The sequence below is a fragment of the Pelecanus crispus genome, chromosome 6, assembly GCF_030463565.1.
Source record: "Pelecanus crispus isolate bPelCri1 chromosome 6, bPelCri1.pri, whole genome shotgun sequence".
In the NCBI taxonomy this organism is placed as follows: Eukaryota; Metazoa; Chordata; class Aves; order Pelecaniformes; family Pelecanidae; genus Pelecanus; species Pelecanus crispus.
Genome location: NC_134648.1, coordinates 12,333,525 through 12,353,384, shown reverse-complemented (window position 1 = coordinate 12,353,384; position 19,860 = coordinate 12,333,525). Strand labels below are relative to the sequence as shown.

At 40.2% G+C, this 19,860-nt stretch overlaps 1 protein-coding gene across 2 annotated transcripts in view; it reads right to left on the bottom strand.

The window, feature by feature from the left end:
• GALNT18 (polypeptide N-acetylgalactosaminyltransferase 18) overlaps window positions 1-19,860 on the bottom strand; it is a 259,359-nt gene that overhangs the window by 137,033 nt on the left and 102,466 nt on the right. For both annotated transcript variants that reach the window (XM_075712750.1, XM_075712752.1), the window contains exon 2: window positions 854-1,046. In XM_075712750.1, coding sequence (XP_075568865.1) covers window positions 854-1,046 — 193 coding nt within the window. The remainder of the gene's footprint in view (window positions 1-853; window positions 1,047-19,860) is intronic.

Here is a 19,860-nt window from a genome sequence, read left to right as displayed (position 1 = left end):
CAAAATGCTGTCCTTTGGTAAACTTTGCTCATTATAATATCATTATAATACCAAAACACACCTCCATCCTAAAACCTGCCCACCTCTGAGGTGCGACCACTCCTCACTGAGCTTGCGCTTTGAATTTTTCCTAGTCTATACCTTTAAAACGAAGCGAGAAAGTTTTACACCAATCATAACAAAAATATGTATGACTAGAGTCACTCAAGTTCCACCCGAAAGGTAAAAAATAGTATAAATTAGCCTAAGACAGAGGGGATGTTAGGGAAGATACCATCGCGTACCACTCTGACTTCTGGGATCAGTTGACAGGCTGAGCCTCTCTTCCCCCCCATTGCGATGCCTTTGGGTAAGATTTGAACACTTGGTTATACCAAGTACCTCCCTGGGAAACTTAGAAACCTCTATACAGAGTCGCTTTATGTCTTTGATGCATCCGTGTTATTCATGCTTTTGGTATTTGCATGTGCCTTGCAGTCAGTGAATTTATTGCCGGTAATCCAAAGAACATGTGTCTGTTGCTTTAATAAATTGCTTTGATTCATTGGTCTAGCGTGACAGTTCTCACTGAACGCGACCAGACGCTTTAAGTGTGGCCGTGGTAGTTCATGCAACGCGACTAGACAAAAGGTGCCTATGTTATTTGTGCATCCGTAATCGTAACAGTTCAGTACATTGAACGCGACCGGACTTACAACGATAAACTGGGTACCTTCCAACCCCCCTTGACACAACACCATCGTACGTAACCTACATTCTATGTGATCACGCAACACAAGACTTGCAGGTGGAAAAGAGCTAACAGACTCTACCACTCAGGACCTACAATGCTAGGTTGAACTACAGCACTTACCCATTAGGCCTAAGGTCAGGCAGGGGCCTGTCCAGTGGCAAGCGATCGCTCAGGTAAGCATTGTAGCCATAATACTGGAATTGTTTGAGTGCGATACGTCTGTTTTCAGGACTGAGATCCTGGCCCCAGTGAGCAAAGAGAGATGAGTCAGTGAATGCTTCAGCAGGATTTTCTTCCAGTTTTGGTGGTGCTTCTACAAAAGACAAAAAGAAACAATTTTAGACTTTCATTCCAACAGGCTCTAGGCTACGTTACTTGAAAAAGCACAACTTTAGGGAGAACACCACACAGAACAGCACACGCTGCCGGCTCACAGCAGCCTGTAAGTCTTCACATAACAGGCCCTCACATACCTCTTGTGGCAGGGTAACTATTAGCACCTAAGGCTCAAAATTCAATATTCAAAATACAGTTAGTTAAAAACAATTCTTTTTCATCAAAATCAGACTAAAGGCCGGGACTGATAAATCTAAATGAACTAAATTTCAAAAGGATTCTTATCAGACAACAAGAATGTTATTTTGTTTTTATACACAAAGATGAACTATTTAATTTCAGCCTGAGTTATCTTGCTAGAAAAAGATTAAAGTTTTGAAGGGGAAAAACAAAGACAAAGGAAGAGGTGACAGAGTCTGTACAGAACACACAAAATGGCTGCGGAGGTCTGTGTGTAAAATAAGTTATTTCAAACTACAGATTCAAGAGAGAGAAAAAATTCACTGCACTTGGCATCCATGTTTAAACAGCAAACCAGTCGCAGCTACACAATAATTTTATGGTCCAGTTTACCAATCCAGCCCATTCGAATTTGTCATCCATATTTAGGTGTGTGTAATGATGCTACTGGGATTATCACTTTGTAATATTTGTGTCATTACAAAATGCTTTTGCTCCACAAGGCTACATCTCTGTCTGCTATAACAAATAGGGAAAAAAGGGAAATGATACACCTAGAACTTAATTTAAGAAGAGTTCCAGTACAATGAAATCACAGCATTCATTCTCAATATTTAGTTGCTCAAGAAGTCTGTTCACGGTGACTTGTAAGGCGCTCTGTAACAGCACTGCCTCACCCCTCCCACCAGCCCTTCGGTCTTTACTCAGGTGACCACACAATCTAACCCAGAGAACCCCCTCTCTCTGTAAACACTTCATGATATACGGTACACTAATAAAGAAAGATCAAATGCCTTACCTGACCCCAGTTTGTTGTCATAAACTAGTGAATCACAAAGAAAAAAAATAAGTCTTCATTTTCTGGAAGTCCTAGTTATTTACGAATGGTCTCCAGAGCCATTAACAACTAACCAACTAAATAAAAACTCATTTCTGAAGAGCTGTACTCACAAACCATAACCATTTGATCACACAAAGAACTTTCAATTACAATTCCAATCAATGGAATTAAGCACACATTTCTGATGTCAAAGTCTTTCTTCCCTTTATTTGGCTGAAAACCCTTGGGGGAAGCGACTTTATTCAGGCAGTCTCTCACAAGAAATAAAAACAATTACTATAAGACCATCAGCTGCCTTTTGACTAGTCAACAAGCGTATTTCATGCCTTAGTCTCTGAAAACATCTTGGCCTGAAGTCTCACAGCCAGTTCTTCTTACCACTTGCTTCTACAACTGCAGAACGATCATGAGAAGCTAAGGCTCAAAGGTGAGCTAGTAAGTAGTACTGCCTGAAGCAATACTAAGGTAGGCACATTTATCTGCTCAGTTATTACTAAAAAGGAAAGATCAGTTCCATTTTTCCTGTGGGAAGAAAGCTTACCACCTGCAGCACATTGCTGCAAATGTTAACACGGGGTCTTCTCTACATTAACTTTTCATATAAAACCTATTGCTTCATCTGGTCTCACTGACTGCAGCCTCCAAGATGGAAATTCACTCTCCTCTTTCTACTGCTCATTATATAGAATAAGTCAGAGACACCAAATCAGAAGACACCGCTGAAATCCAGATTGTACACGACATGAAACCAATTCTCTCCTAGTAATAAAAGATATTTTTATAGCAATTTTTGGGTTTTTTTTTTTTATGTTTTTTATAGCAATTGAAGCTTGAATGAACTTGAATGAGCTGCCCTTGTAATGAAATACACAAACACAGAGGTTTCAATAGCCTTTTCTAGTGTATTGGGTACAAATAGCAAGGTTTGGGTAGCAGAGGGACTGCAGGAGTGGCCTCTGTGGGAGGTCAGGTGCTGCCCTGTGCCAGACTTCACCACTTCCCCAGCAGACTCACTGCTGGCCAAAGCTGAGCCCATCAGTGAAACTGGTGGCACTTCTGTGAAAAAATATTTAAGAAAGGGCAGAAAATGACAAGGAAGAGGGAGCAAGGATACAAGGGAGCAGCAAACAGGAAATGAGAGGCGGCCAAGGTCAGAAGAGTAGGAGGTACCCCATGTTGTCTTCATTTCCTAATACCCAAGTTAGTAATTAAATGTTTGTGTTAATTGGTAATAAATTAAATACTTGCTTTCTTCAGAGGGTGTACAACCAAGTAGCAAACAAGCAGACAACAAAATGTCTATCCCTCATTATTAGTAAGGAACTGCAGACAAGCAATGTGTTAGAAGCAACAAGAAAAGACAGACCCTATCCCATCAAAAGTTATGCATTTCCTTTTACTGATCTCAACTGTTGTAATGTACCAGTGTATCCCTTTCCTCCCTCTCCCTTCCGTCATTTGTTATCTATTTATAACCCATGCTTACTTTGTTAGTTTTTCCTCAATACACATTTGTCTCTGCCAGTTTTTGTAAGGCAACTCATACAACTGGTACTCAAAGAACACTATGATAAAAAACCTGATCAGACAGCAGGGAATTCAGGAAAGGATTTTCTTGATTGCCACCAAGCATATTTATAGCATCATTTGATAACAGCCAATAATGGCACAGGAATTATTCTGCCCACCATGAAAACACAATTATTTCCAGGGTAGTACAGGACAACCACTTAATTTACAACAGCATTCTTAAGTTGTGAAAGGAAGGAAATGAAGACTATTGTACCCAACTGTAATTGTAGTAGTATTCAAGCATCTTGGCAAAATAGAATTATTTAATTACCATTTGCATAATGTAATTATTTAATTACATGGGGATATTTTCTACCCAACAAATGCATATCTCTGTTTCAGAACCACAAACTGCACCTCTAACAGCACTGATTGCATTGGCTATGCAAAGGTTTAGCAGTGACCTTTCTTGGACTGTCTTCAGTTTTGTCACCAGTATAATTTTATGATGCATCAACCTATTCTTTGTGTATCTGCCATGCAAGTGCTGATCTTGCCCATTCATACTTCCTTATCAAGATTTAAGAAAGACCATGAGAACATCAGTGGCTGTTTCAAGTTTCCGATGGCCTTAACTAGTAAGTTTGTGAACTCATGTAATAACATTAACAGCTGGCACTTAGCAGATTAAATGGGTAAGGAATACTGCCTTGTTTAATCTAATTTCAGTGGTACCTGAGGCACAATGATACTAAAGCATCTATAAGGAATAATTTTTAAAGCAATTTAGCATCTAAATCTATAATTGGCACTGTGGCTGTTTATTTTGTATCATGATCTATCCATGGAAGCCTTTAAGCTTTAAAATAAATCAGTTGTCCTCTCTTCCAATATGCATCTGCAGTTAACAACTACTTGGTTTTCAGAAGAGGTCATAAAGACAGTCCTGAACAGTAAGAGTTCAGTACTTCACAAGTCAGTATACCACACGTGCTTTACCCTCCTTGGTGCTGCTTAATTTGGACCATCAACTGCTGCCAGTAATTCACTTTTTTTCCTCTTTTGCTTTTTCCCTTATTTATTTTTCTAAGCTGAGCATTGCATAACTTTTCTCTAGTTTATGACTGATGCTAAATTGACTCTGTTGTGATTTCATTATTTCTCATGCCTGTCTCTCCTTGAAGTTTCATCATATAAGAACAGCCTCCTTAGCTATTATTAACCATTTCTACAAATAGCACCACAAGGCCTTGAAGTAAAGAACCCAGCTCAAAATATGCGACAGAAAATGGCAGCAGAAAGGCCCATCCCTAATGACAACTGGAAAATTCTGGTAATGTAGTTACACTATGGTAACTCACTTAACATAGTTCTGCATAATGAACTAGTAAGTCTTGTAAAAAAAAAAACCTCACTTACATGCATAGCAACTAACAAAATAGCCAGCTTCAACAGGAAAGCACACTGACATCATTAGCTCTACCTCCATTAAAACCTTTCAAGCTCATTAAGAAACACTAATTTTTTTCAGCTTCATTCAGATTTCAACTTTTCTTCCTAAGAAAGGTTACCATGAACAGGTTTACAGTAAGAGAAAGGATCAAGCCAGAAAAGGGCTGCAAAAATAGTTGCAGAGACGGATTCAGACATGTTGGTTGTTGTTACTAGTCTGTAATTTTTTTTTTTTTTGTTCCACCCCTCATTTGACTGCAGGCCTACTCACAAAAGTGGCAATGTTTCATATCAAAGCTTTACCATTGTGAAAACACCTTCTATGGTACCAGAAGTGCTTTACAAAATCTGCAGTGTAACTTTATATGCTGATTTCAGTAAGTGCCAGTAAAAAGAAGGGATAAACAGTAAGTCAGAAAAAATATCCTATCTGCAAAATCACCCCTATGTCAGCTAAAGACATGCAGAAGGCATCAACAACCGAGCAAAAATACACACACTCAGGTGTAACAGGTTGCTCACAAAAGAAAAATGAGTCAGAAATGATGCCAGGATGTAGGCAGAAAGGCTTTGAACACATGCTCTTCTGAGTTCTCCAGTGCGTGACACTTTGATTTACCAGCCTAGAAAGGAAGGAGCATGCAATGATTAAAGAGGTAATGCAGTAACCATGCCTTACCGTACAAGGTGGACTCATGATGTGAATCTAAGTAGACTATCATTACAGACAAAATAAACCTCAGCTCTCTTTGATGTTCAGCAGCCAGATTTTTGGGAAGTCAGGATAAACTAGTAAATGCTTTTATGAAAGAGTACCATAGTTTGAAGAAACTGAAGGAACTGACTTTCTCACACAACCTCAGCAGCCTTCAGATTCTTGAGACAATCATGAAGAAGCTCAGAGCAAGCAACTTGATGTGTTAGATTGTCTCTGTTGGTACTTTGGGAATTGTTTCAGGATTTTAAGTACCGACTGTTTCATAGGCCTAATGGCCTCAGACTCTGGCTCCTGACACTCAAAAAATCTTTATATGACTTCCTGCAGGCAGTAGCATTTCAGCTTTCCATAGAAGGAAGGATCCTTTCATCCTTTTCCTCTATATGTGCCTTTCATCTGTTAGCCAATCTATACCCTCTATACCCTCTCGCCAGAGGCTATTCTACAAGACAGGTAAAAATCCCAGACTTGCATTGGGTCATAGCACCTTGATACAGTTTTAGAAGTGTGAAAACTTTACCTAAAGTTTGTCACACAGGAAGATACACAGAGGAAGATCCCACTTTCAAAATCTGTTGTAATTAATGTCTTGGAATGATTGATCCCATGCAGGACACTGCTATAAATCCTCTACCAGATGAATTAAGCTCTGAAATGAAAACATTACCTCCTGTTTGTACAGCATGACGGAACACCGACAAGCCATGGCAGAAGCAGCTCACTACGATACAACATTGCATCAGCCATGGAGAAAAGTATACTCAGAAGACAAAAATCTAAAGTTACAGTAACAGTGACACAGCTTCCCTCAGAAAGGTTATTTTATGTATTCTCTCACCCCCCAAAAAATCACAGTATCACTGACAAGGTGTCAACGTTAATATTGCTTTGTGCTGAAAAGTGAATTTAACTGTTTTGAATATTCAAGTTAATTCCCCTTGTCAGAGTCTAGTTTTGTTCCCAAAGAACTGACTTTAATGGAAGTGCACCTAAGAAAAAATGAAATACCTAAGTGGGTTAAATTCTGCTACCACTGCTTACCTAGAGTTCAGCACGTTGTCAGGGTTCCTCAAAGAGACTGACAGAGCCTGTCAGACTCTGTCTGTACAGAGTACGATGAGCAGCAAAGCCCTAATCTTAAAAAAAAAAAAAAAAAAAAATCTGATCCAAGCTACATATACAACCACTCTGAGAGGATTCAACTCAATATCCAGTCTTTGCATATTCCAGCACACTCTGTAGTTAGTGTCAACACTGGACAGATCAGACAGACAGGGCATGGGGAAAAAAAAAACAATCCAAAAAAAAGGTGATCCTTTCCTGAAAAGCTAACTGTCAAGAAGCCACAATAATACCACAAATAGTATACAATCAGCAGGAAACATTAAAGATTAAACTGTATAGGACAGCACATATAGAAGAAAATGCCAAAAATTCTCAACAAATTTTTGAGAACTTGAAACACAATTTATTATTATTATAATTGATATGTTACCACTATTGCATTTTAGTGCAGCCAGTACACATACATAATGGTAAGCTTCTAGAGTGCTGCTAACATTTATTTTCATTTATTTCTAAAAAACCAAAATCTCCTGGAAAAATTTGATTTTTCTCTGAGAAATAATCCCATGCTTATTGTATGTATTAAGGTGGAAATTCAGTCTGGTTCCGCTGTTTAGTAGAAGCCCTTTCTCTCCCTGAAGACACTTACAAGTTCTAGAAACGTAAACATCAGACTACATTTTCCCTATATGAATGACACAAGTAGATATAAAGTAAGAGCCAGAGAGAGCTGTTTGGAATCTTTACCCAGATTCACACCCACACCAAAGCGCTCTGTCTTTTTTTTCTCTTTCATTTTTGGCCAAATAGTGCATCCTGGAACCCTGCGCCCTCGGGAAGCCTGGGACAGATCCAGCTGGGTCTCCCCTGGAGCCACACTGACACAAACACTATGCAGAGAGCCTGAACGGCTCCCAGGGCAGGGGTGCCACCTGTCTCCACAGCATTTGCCCTGTATACATATCACCTACATTTTCCCATAAACTGTTCGCTAGACAAGACTGGGGGGAGCTAACTATTTATCAAATACATGCTCATAAAGGGATTAAGTTAATTGTGCCACACATTCTCAATAATGTACTGATTTGTCATTTCCGTTCAGGGACTTCTTATCAGAAATATCAGGGTATACTAGATGTTTTGTGATAGAAAGATCCAGGAGATCTTTGAATTCAAGTTAAGAAGTTCGTATTATCAAGTCTTCTCAGATCTGAAATAATGGAATGAGTTAATATATTGCAAGAGACTAAAAAAGGGATGCTAACATGTACTTACTGAAAGCCAGTGACAGCAATTCAAGTTCTTACACGGCAATTGGACAGCCTGGGTACGGCAAGTTTGGTTTTCAAGTAATGCAGGTAGAGCAGCAACAGAACGTGGGTTGTTGCAGTGATGATCCAACTCATGAAAATGTCAGAAAGCAGCTCACTTCTGCTAAAGAATCACCTAAGACTCGGCTTCACTTTGCTCAGGATCAAGGCACTTGCAAATGCAAGAGATCCAGATGTTCCTCCCAAGGAGGAGACACAGGGGAAGCCACTGGTCCCAGAAGGCTGCAGGTCACTGGTACAGAATACTGCAAGGCCTCCTACTTACTTGGGCTATGTGTCCTGACCTTCATTTTATTCAACTGCTGATTGGTGGAGATGTCAGGCTGCAAACATAGGCAGCTTTCAGGTTTTGACAACTGGATGTTCGCTTCATTCATACAAAACTCTGCCTGTCCTACATAACATATATGTGAGCACGTTCACCCAAAAAGGACAGATGATCCTGTAGAGAAGTTGGGCGCTTCCTGCCTTGGCAGACTTTGATAACCTAACAGTTCCCAAAAAGGCATTGCACAAAAGTTACTTTACACTGAAGATGTTTGAAGGTGGCTCTCAAAATGTGCTCAGCGCTAGAGGGCAGCATAAGAAACAGGGAAATTTGTCTTCTAAGAGAAATCTGAAGTTTTTAAGCCTTTTTAAGAACTTGTTAAAGAGCTCTCAGAACTGCAAGTAGCAAACTTATAAACTGCTAATTAACCAGCAAATTCTATTACAGTGGTTATTTCCTAAGGGTAAGAAAACATATAGGAGAAAAATAAGATTATTATGATGCCATCAAGCAAACGCTAAACTATGTTGTATAGGTGCATGCAAACAACACTTTATGGGAACAAGGTCTTGGTAAGAGCTTTCTATTTTCCTGTATATGCTAGAACTAGCCTATTCTGATCTGAAAACTGGCCATTGTTGTTTCTACTAGATATCTTCTCACTACTAGCCTATTGAATTCCTCTCTAGCCATAATTGTGCCATGAATCAGGCCAGACAGGTCCCTGCATCATTCTGGCAAAGTTAACATAAAGTTACTACAAGCCTGGACAACCTGAAACTACGGTAAAAGCTTTTAACTTACTGGAAAGAGATTATCAAAGGAAATATATAAGTCCAAGTACAATCAGTTTCCTCTGATAATATTTACCAGATGAAGACATAGAGCCCTCTGACAGGTACCAATACTGCACTTTGAAGGATTTCCATACCCCTTGACACCAGTATTTTGACAGAGACCAATTTTGTCTTCTCAAATGGGTAAAAGGCTTATTTTAAAAAAACACACTACAAGGATATTGAAGACTAAGGAGTAGCAAGTTCCAAATCTTCAGACTTTCTGAAAAGACTGGATGATCTTAAAGGTCTTTTCCAACCTAAACTATTCCATAAAACACATTTTTAAGATTGTCCAAAGCAATACCTCTCTGCGTTCCTCATACTTGGAAACCAGATTTTAAAAAAGCATCGATTCATTTAAAGTAACACTGCTTAACTACAGGCCTTCAAGATAAAGGGTTGTCAGAAGAATTATTTATTGACTATCACTTAAAGGACTACTGTTGTCCTCATTACAAGAAATACATTTTAAACTGCAAAATTATTTTTCTCATTTCAAAAAATTCTGTACTTAAAGCACTAACTTAAACTCAACCTGTAGGCAAACATGCAACAATTTTTGGAATAATAGTCTAATGATACAATAATTATCTGCCAAAACCTGCCTGAAAATTAATTTGGTGACCTTATTTCACCTTGTGATACACACGTCTCAACATTACAAACTGCAGTGCAACTGCCGCGAACTGGTAGTGGTACCCGTAACAGAAACAGAGGAATCAGATGGGCACAATTACCAATCTAATTTTTCAAATAAGCAGCATGATAGTCTTGTTCTAAGTCATGGTTCTGGTTAGCAGGAATAAACCCCCCTGCAATGCTGATTAGATCAGATTGTCAACTAAAGTGCTAAACCAGTTTAAGCTCATCATCTCTGGTGTCCGTTGTTTTGTGAGAGTTACGGCACTGGCCTAACATGTTTCCTGTCTTGGACCAAAAAGACAGCATGCTATCACACATGATGGCCACTTTTTAATTATTTGTGATAATATTTTGCAAAATTCCCATCAAATTTCATGATAGTGAGCACTGTACAAACAAAAAGAAAAGAATGTAAAAATTAAATCCTAATTTTACAGAACAACCAAACATTCAGTAACTTCACACAGAGGAAGTTCCAGTGACTTTGGTGCCTTCAGGAGGACTTGAATAAATTACTTCCATGCGTACAACCTCATGCTTGCCTAACAGTTTGTCATTAGGTAAGTTAGTTGCACTGCGTAATTTTTCCAGGCAGGAGTGGAAGACAACAGAAATTCACAGATGAGAGACCAGGTGGCATCCAGGAAACAGGGAGGTGCCAGAAATAGGGACTGCTTCTACTTGATACCGAGTAACAAAGCTGAATTTCTAAACTCAACTTTCCTCGCTTATTACCATGGAATAAATAAGTGGAAACACAAGAGATCACTTATGGGAGGCCTAGTATTATGCAATTACACTACTGCATTTACAAGCTTTTGGGGGGTGGTGGTAAATGGATGTAAAACAACTGAATTATTGTGGAACTTTGTTTTGTTTTTTGAGATTTACCTCAGTAAGACAGGATTAATCCTGGAGTCAGATAGGATTAATCAAACATCCTTGGGTAAAACCAGTAAGACTAGTAACTAAGCACTGGTCATTGGATTAAAGCTATAAAGACTTTTGCTCAAAATGCACACCATTTTTGCCACTGGATGGAAGGGGATCTCTCATACAGTACCGAGGCAGCGGTTTCACATCTTTACTCATCTGTAATCGACACTGTTACAGAAGGCAGTGGAAACGTCATCGCTGACCACTGTAGGCTGAGCAGGCAGTGGATACAGAGCCCTCTAAAATTCTCATTTCAAAGGTGACATGCAGATTCTGTAGATACTTCACAGTTTAATATACACAACTGTTTCTTCTGGGTCAAATGATCAATGTTGAGGTCTGCTGTATTATTTAGAACTTTCATTCCCATGCCCATTAATATCCGTACCTCTTTCTTTTATTCTTTGTTGAGGAGCTGACATGTTGGTCATTTAATGTCCTGAGCAAATTCCAACACAACCAAAACTCTCCATGCCGAAAGTCCTCCTGCAACTGGCACTGAATGCCATTTCATGCTTTCCCAACTTGCTTTCTTCCATTCTTGCACATTGCGGAACTTCTGCTCCACTAAACAAAAGAACCACATTTTACCAATAGGGAATTTTATTATTACTGGTACAATGGTTAACACGTGTAAAGGTTGTTTTAAGATCCAGCTTATTTTGTATTTAGAACTAACATAAAGTTTAGATGATAAGCAAATAACTTTTGGGTTTGTGATTTTTTGTTTGTTTGTTTGTTTAATTACAATGGTTTAAGGACAGCTTAAATTGTAAGCAAAGTGGATAGCTGCCTGGGGTGGCAGACCACCTACTTCACCTATTCAAAAAGAAGGGGATGATTTTCTCCACTAATGGCCCATTGCGTGTTGACAGGCTACTGCAATTGCTGCTCCTGCCCAAGACTCTCCTCTAGCTTCCCGACCTGACCCCATCCTGGCCCTTTCTTCTCCCCTCCTCTTCCGAGCAAGCCAAAAGGGTGAGCAGAGGTTCTCTGAGAGAAGAACAGTAGATTTGGAAAAGGAGGAGGAGAAGCAGTAGCAAGCCCATGGACCCTCCAGCTGGACTGCCAGGACTGAGTGGGCAGCGTAAGAAGTGGCCATTCCAGGCCAACTTCCAGCCTCCTCCCGTCTCTTCTCCCCCACTAGCTCAACATAGCTCAATACAACTAGCTCAAACCCAACCAATTCCTCCCAGTACAGTTAGTAAAATAATGAAAATACTTGTTCATTACATCCTCCTGTCATCACAGCTGAATAAATACTTGAATATACTAGGCACTAGCATTCCTCAGTTCTTAGTAAGTATGGAAAGGTTTGCAAAGCAAGCTTGATGGGTACAGACGTACAGTCAATAAAATCTACATATACAGAGCACTCTGCAAAGGCAACAGAATAAACCAGGTTCCACAGTAAGGCTCTGGGCCAGAGACCTCTCAAAAACACAGCACAGTGAGTTCCAGTGCAGGAAAGGAGATAAAAAGACTCAGAATATTCCACTGATTGTAACTGCACATGTTCCTAAATTTAGGCATCTGCTTATGTGCTTACTAAAAAAGGAATCTCATCTGCATTTAATGAATAGCAGACCACATTTTTCTTTGGGATTAGTGGAGTTTGCATCTGTGCAGCTGAGAGGATTTAAAAGCTCAGTGTGTTTCACATCATAAACCCAAATCTATGTCACCTGAAGTAAATAGGAAAGCACTTAACTATTTTGAAAACTTTATTTTGCCAAGAGCTGTGAGGCTGTGATGCTAATTAGTCATATGTACAGCTTTTACTTTTATACAAAACTGAGTAGCCACACCAAAAGTAAAGTCCACGTGAGGAAACAGAAACTAGCTCTCTTCTACACTCACCCAACTCAAAGCACCAAAAATAGGCTTCCTCTTTCAGTAATCACATAAAATGAGATTTTCCCTGCTTACCAGGCTGTACTGAGCTTCCTCAGATCAGCTCTCCTTCACTAATCTCCATTCAGTCCTCTGAGGAATTTTGTTTTGGCCCCTCCTTCACAAACACAAAAATTTTAGAGAGCAGCAGCTCCCCCACTCAAGACAGCCTTTTCACTTTTCATAAATGCTTTCAACATTATGATAAACGTTGTAAGCTGTTTCACCACTTTCACCAAAGTGTATCACTGGCATCTCAGTAAACAGCCATTTTGGTAAGTGGGCTGGCACTTGACTGTGCTCCTATTTCAAAAGTACTTTTCAAACACTTGCAGATGTAATTGTACATGCTTGGAGCTATTTCACACTTTCAAGATTTTTCCTAAGCTACCCCAAGAGACAGAGATGAGCTTCAGTTTTAAATGAAACCTGAAGAACAACAGGGCAGTTTTGAAGAAGAGCCCACGTTCACTTCTGTAAAAGCATCTTCCATCCCCATTTGCCGTTGCTCTTTTCATGCTTAAAGCACTAGACGTACGCAAATGTGGCAGTAGGGAGTAAGTACATTTTAAAGATTTGCAAACTACACTGCAATAGAAAAAGAAAACTAAGCCTAATATAGCTTCTCCTCTTTGCAGAAAAACATGAATGACAAATTAAAAGCCCTCTCCCATCTTTGATACCAAGTAGATGATTTCTGCTAATGTTAATAGCAATAATAAACTGAGACTGTCAAGGTGTCATGAACTCTCCTTGAAATAGTAAGAAAAAGTAAAGAAAATGCCATCAAATGAAGTCATCGGGTTTAACAGGTATTCAGTAAATGCTGTAAGACTATACTTTAACTTAGTTTTGGAAAAAGGCTAGTAAGTCATAAACATGCTAAAAGAAGACCACAAGTCATGTAGACAACCAGAAGTCTGCATAAACAGAAGCCAAAGAGGATTTTCTGGATTATACCCAGCAAATACTTTGGTTTGTTTACTGTTCTCAGCTGTATGCACTGTCTATCCTACAACTAGGAACTTTGAGAAATAGCTACTACCTGAGGTTTTTTCCTCTCTTCTGTGTTATTTTAAGAACTGCAGATAGAATGGCTTTAAAACTTACAACATTCTGCATTTCCTTTGCAACTTTAAAAACCAGAGTAACTTTGAAAAATATTTTTTATTTGAAGCTGCATTAACTCTATTCTTCCTCTGCTTCAGTTGCGTGAAGAATGGAAGTGTCTGACCAGCATCAGTTCTGCAGGGTTCTGCTCCATTAGCAAGATTGCAATTCTTGCTGAGTTTACACAAATATTTCAAAAATTTGATAAATACATCCAAAAAACACTGTGCAAGAGGGTATCTCCCCAGTGTTCTCCACTGTCAAGGTCATGAGACTCCTCTGAAGATCGGACTGTAATGAAGAAAGAATAAGAGTAGAAAACTCCATAAGCACGGTTATTCCTCAAGAGGAGGAAGAAGATGAATCCTGTCTGCCACAACGACTCACACGCTTCCTGCTGCAAGGAAGCACCTTCTTTCACTTGCAATTCACAGCTCCAAACACTCTCCTGGATTTACATGTCCACGCATTCCCTTTAAAACAGCCCCCTAGGCCTGACCTTCCTCTCTACACAATTCAAAAAAAGGTCTTCCTCTTTACCCAATATTATGCAGTAAGAACATCTCTGCAGGATACAAACCATTCAGGTTTACTTCCCTCTCCTGTGTAAAGTGATTTAAATGTAGATCAAGGCTGTACTGGGACCCATGACAAAGCTGCTTAAATGAATGAGAGCACGAGCGCTGCTACTGATTTGTGCCAGATAAAGATCTAGAAGAACATTTTAAATAGTCTGTTATAGGATAAATTCTCATCTCAGCTATATTAAAATGTACAGGAGTAGAATTTGCTTAAATTCAAAAAGCTGCCAAAGGATACCACAGTTACATTTCATGTAATTGCACAGAAGTATTTTCTACCAATTTTTCTGTTCCACTGTAACAGAGAGCAGAATCAGACCTGGATCCTACAGTCTGTGTGTTAAATAAAGGAGTGCATTTAGCAGATATCTTATATACATATAATCCCAGACAGCTGGTTACTAATCCTAGCTGCTCTAAATAGAAACAGAATTATCCAGGAGTGTTAACAAATGTCAGCAAAATACCTAAAAAACTGGGTAATGAAAAGAGATTTTCACCAATTTTGTGGAATGCCTTTAATAATAGAGGACCAGAGAATTTATTATTATATTATTTATTACCATTACTTTTAGCAGAGACTGTTAGGATAGATAACAGAAAAATATACTCTGATAAAACACCAGAGAATTGTGAGATATTCAGTTTTGAATTTACATAATGCTTTCAGGAATTGCTGTGCATGATAACAGATTTCATTAATCCTGAGGTTATGTCCAAAATGAGACACAGTGTTTTTTTCATTTGCTCCACCTGCCCAGCAGGTGTTTGAAATCTGCAGGGCTTGCAAGTTAATTACTGAGGAGTCACTAGGGTGGGATGGGCTAATTAAACTCTATTTGAAAAAGAAAAGAGTGAACAATTCATTTTACCAAAAGAGTTAGGATATTAGCTGCAGAGTAGTAGTGAAGGAAGAAATTCTAGAAGCATCGAGCTCTGAAGAGAAGACTTGAGAGGAGCTGATGTTACTTTGGAATAACTATTCATCAGTGAAACCAAAGATTTTCTACATCCACAGTGGAAGTAATTTTCTCTAACAGCAAATGGAGATCCTTAACAGTTTGTTTGCAATTATTATTCACTCCTGGCGAAAAGCTGCCCTTTAATACTTTGAGGCTTAAATGTAATTGGCATAGATTGACAAAAATTGGTAAAGGCTCCAGGAATTTTGTAAACAAATCCTAGCTCAAGGCAATGCCAGAGAATTAAATTCCTTACCTGGAAAATGGAATCTGGGATATTTTAATCCAATGTTTTGTTTTACTTGAGTTGTTTTCTAAGTGCAATCTCTGGAAAAGGAATAATCGTGAGAGAAAGTGAAGTCAATTAGAAAGCAGGAGGTAATTTCCCTGGCAGGAGAACTAAAGCTCATTGCATTAGTCCTAATCATCATCTCCAAACCTTAGCCAGAAAAGTTTCCTAGAGAAGCCCCCCACAGTGTTTCATTGTGTCACTGGGGAAGACTGATTCGGTAAGCCTGCTGAGGAGGCATGGCCTTCTCCATGAGCAGAGCCACAATTTGGCTGGCAAAACTGTAATGACTCTGCTTCTCTTTCTATCTGACTAAAATGTGCCCATGGAATTCATCTCTCCACACGGTTAACTCAGACTTTCTCAGTGTGATCTTGAGATCAAAAGTTACGTCAAGGTTGCTTCTCTGCCCCTTACTGATGTTTAGTCAATGGTCATTGTCTGAAAGAGGTCAGCAGGCGCACAAGGGAGGTGGAGATTTAACTCTGAGATCGCTTTTGCATTTGAAGGTAATTTCCCAGAAAAATATGCATGTCTCCTTTTTAAGAGCTTAATGCCCCCAGATAGCAAGTTTTTGGTATCCTACCCAGGGCCAGTAAGCTTGCCAATGCTTACCCACACACTGCTGAAAAGAAGTAGAAACCGATACCAAGAAAACTCCTATGCTAGTTCCACTCCATCCTAGTTTCAGAATAGCAGCCTGCCAAGAGGTTCAGCGAAGGAGTGCTTCTGACTGTTACTAGCGTCCCTCTATGCCAATGAAGTTGTTTAAAAAACACATGCAAGGAAATACTGATGAGACCTTTCTCATCCCATATAATTTACATGAGAGTAGGTTGATGAGAAACAGAGAACTGAGCGCAATCTTGTATCGTTTCTTCTCCAGTGACTGTTGTTATAGAAGGTTCTGTCCCTTCAGACATTTGCTCTGGTAACACTTTCTTGTTTATGTACTTTCCTGCCAAAGACCTAGCAAGTTGTGGAGGAACAGCGTGTCTGGCTTGCCAGCACCACTTTTTTGGCTTCATCTACCACCAGGTTCTCCAGTTCCCCAATGCTCTCAGAAATGGAACTGCAGATACCAGCTTTCAGCTTATTTAGGTCCTCAGCTTCACCTACAGTCAATGGCAGATTTGCCATTGCTATTTTCCTGTATACCCTCCACTCTAATTTTACACAGTTCTCATAAGCAGAACTTCCCATCTGTGTTCATGATGCATTCCTGGCATGTTTCATCTGTTCCTCCTGACATCTCTACTTCCTGACTTTGCCCTGCTTTCAAACTGCTGTGAAGAGTAACAACCTACAGGCACGTGGAGCATGCACAGCTGCGTAACACTGGCATAATATCCTCCTCGGGAAGCTGGCAGCTCACGGCTTGGACAGGCATACTCTTCGCTGGGTAAAAAAAGGGTTGGGAGGCCGAGCCCAGAGAGTTGTGGTAAATGGTGTTAAGTCCAGTTGGCAGCCGGTCACGAGCAGCGTTCCCCAGGGCTCTGTTTTAGGGCCAGTCTTGTTCAATATCTTTATCAATGATCTGGATGAGGGGATTGAGTGCACCCTCAGTAAGTTTGCAGATGACACCAAATTGGGTGGGAGTGTCGATCTGCTGGAGGGTAGGATGGCCCTGCAGAGGGACCTGGACAGGCTGGATCGATGGGCCGTGGCCAACTGTATGAGGTTCAACAAGGCCAAGTGCCGGGTCCTGCACTTGGGTCACAACAACCCCATGCAACGCTACAGGCTTGGGGAGGAGTGGCTGGAAAGCTGCCTGGCAGAAAAGGATCTGGGGGTGTTGGTAGATAGCCGGCTGAACATGAGCCAGCAGTGTGCCCAGGTGGCCAAGAAGGCCAACAGCATCCTGGCTTGGAACAGGAATGCTGTGGCCAGCAGGAGCAGGGAGGTGATTGTCCCCCTGTACTCGGCGCTGGTGAGGCCGCACCTGGAATACTGTGTCCAGTTTTGGGCCCCTCAATACAAGGAAGACCTTGAGGTGCTGGAGCGTGTTCAGAGACGGGCAACAAGGCTGGTGAAGGGTCTGGAGAACAAGTCTTATGAGGAGCGGCTGAGGGAACTGGGGTTGTTTAGCCTAGAGAAGAGGAGGCTGAGGGGAGACCTTATCGCTCTCTGCAACTACCTGAAAGGAGGCTGTAGTGAGGTGGGTGTTGGTCTCTTCTCCCAAGCAGTTAGCGATAGGATGAGAGGAAATGGGCTCAAGCTGCGCCAGGGGAGGTTTAGGCTGGAAATTAGGAAAAATTTCTTTACGGAAAGGGTGGTCAAGCATTGGAACAGGCTGCCCAGAGAGGTGGTGGAGTCACCATCCCTGGAAGTGTTCAAAAAACAGGTAGATGTGGCACTTCGGGATATGGTTTAGTCCAGTCTACCCTTGATTGGTTTAGGTGGGCTTGGTAGTGTAGGTTAATGGTTGGACTGGATGATCTTAAAGGTCTTTTCCAACCTAGACGATTCTATGATTCTATGATTAGATACCAAAACATCTCCACCTTAAAAAAAGTGCCTAGCCTTCCATGCAAAGAGCTATTCCCAAGATAGCCTGTTGCCTCAGACCAAAAGAAAAAGGAGAAAATGCTGAAACTTAAGAGCCAAACCATCCACAACCACAAGCACATCCTTTGGCCTCCTGTGGAGGATGATGGTTGCACTGGGAACTTACACTAAGGGTAATCGTCTCCTGTTGCTGCTCATAGTATCCTTCAACAGTGGTAAAGGAAAATGAGGATTTAATTTTCTGCCTAAAATAATTCCTTAATTATCTTTGTACAACCAAGCACTTAAGAGAAAAGCCAGAATGTTCTCCCCGTGGATCTCATCTTGCCATTGTAAAACAGGAACAGCACTGCTTCCCCTGCCTTGCAGGAGTATTAAAATAAAGCTACACTTCTGAGCTACTCAGTACCAGCCATCACTGAAATGCCTATAAAAACAATAAAAATCCTCCTTCCTCTCATTAGCAAAGATGTTAAGAGCAGCCATTTTTCACAAATTCCTCTGCATCAGCGGACCGTTTGCATCACCAACAATCTTCAATTACTTTTGTCCCTGTCCCACAAGAAGTTAATCCTGAAGATGCCGGTCTCACTGTTTCCAAGCCGCCTGCCTCTAACACTCTCTGTATTACAAGGAGCAGATGTTTACCACTGTTCCTTTTCCTTAACTAGTAACAGTGGATTTGGTTTGTGCACAAGGAGATTAACTAGATTTTCAAACCTCTTTGGAGTTTGGATTGCAAAGAATATTTAATATTTCAGCAGAACTATCTTCCCCGCAAAGAGTAACACGGACTCAGATATTCATTATTACAGCCTGATAAAAATCTGGTTCTATGAACAACAAATGTTAAATTGTTAGCAAGAGGGTACCCATTCCCAACTGACCTAATCGTACAGCATGTAAAGAAGCAAAAATGCTAATTTTCTAGTTAGAATATATTGCACTCAAATAATTTTGTTCAGGCAAAATCCTTTCTTTAAATTATACCTTTTAGCCCTAACAAAATGTGCACTTTGCCTAATTATACAGCCTGCTTTACCCCTCTGTTTTCCCATTCCCCCTTTTTGTTTTTTCTTGCTCAGAGGTATGCAAACCATCTGTGCAGCTAACATGGTCTAATAACTATCTGCAAATCTGCCTCCCTGAAAGTGACATTACCAAAGCTGGAAGGCCAAACAGTACCAGCTGCTTGTCGGAGTGCAGGCTTGCACATCACCAGGTCTCTTAAATTTGCTCGCTCCCTGGCCGCCTACACGAACGATTCATGAAAAGTCTTCAAGACTCCACAGGTCCCATGCTTCTGCTTGGGTCAGACATACCTGCACATTTCTGATTTTATAATACCAGAGCATACTATTTGAGTTTAAATGCCAATATTTCAAATAGTTAACTGAGTTTCACATCTCTCATTTCTGTGAGAGACAATGTCCAGTAAACATCAGACCCATATTGAGAGAACTTCTGAAGAAGAGTTTTTTCCACTGACTTTAATAAAATCTATTTTAAATAGAAATATTGGCATTTATTCTCAACATACTGCCCAGTACATATATTTTCCATATATGCTACACTTTGCTAATATCCTTTTTTTTTTTTTTTTTTTACTATTTTTCTTTATTGACAAAGGAAAAATCTTCATCTCAAAAAGGGTAGTAAAAGTG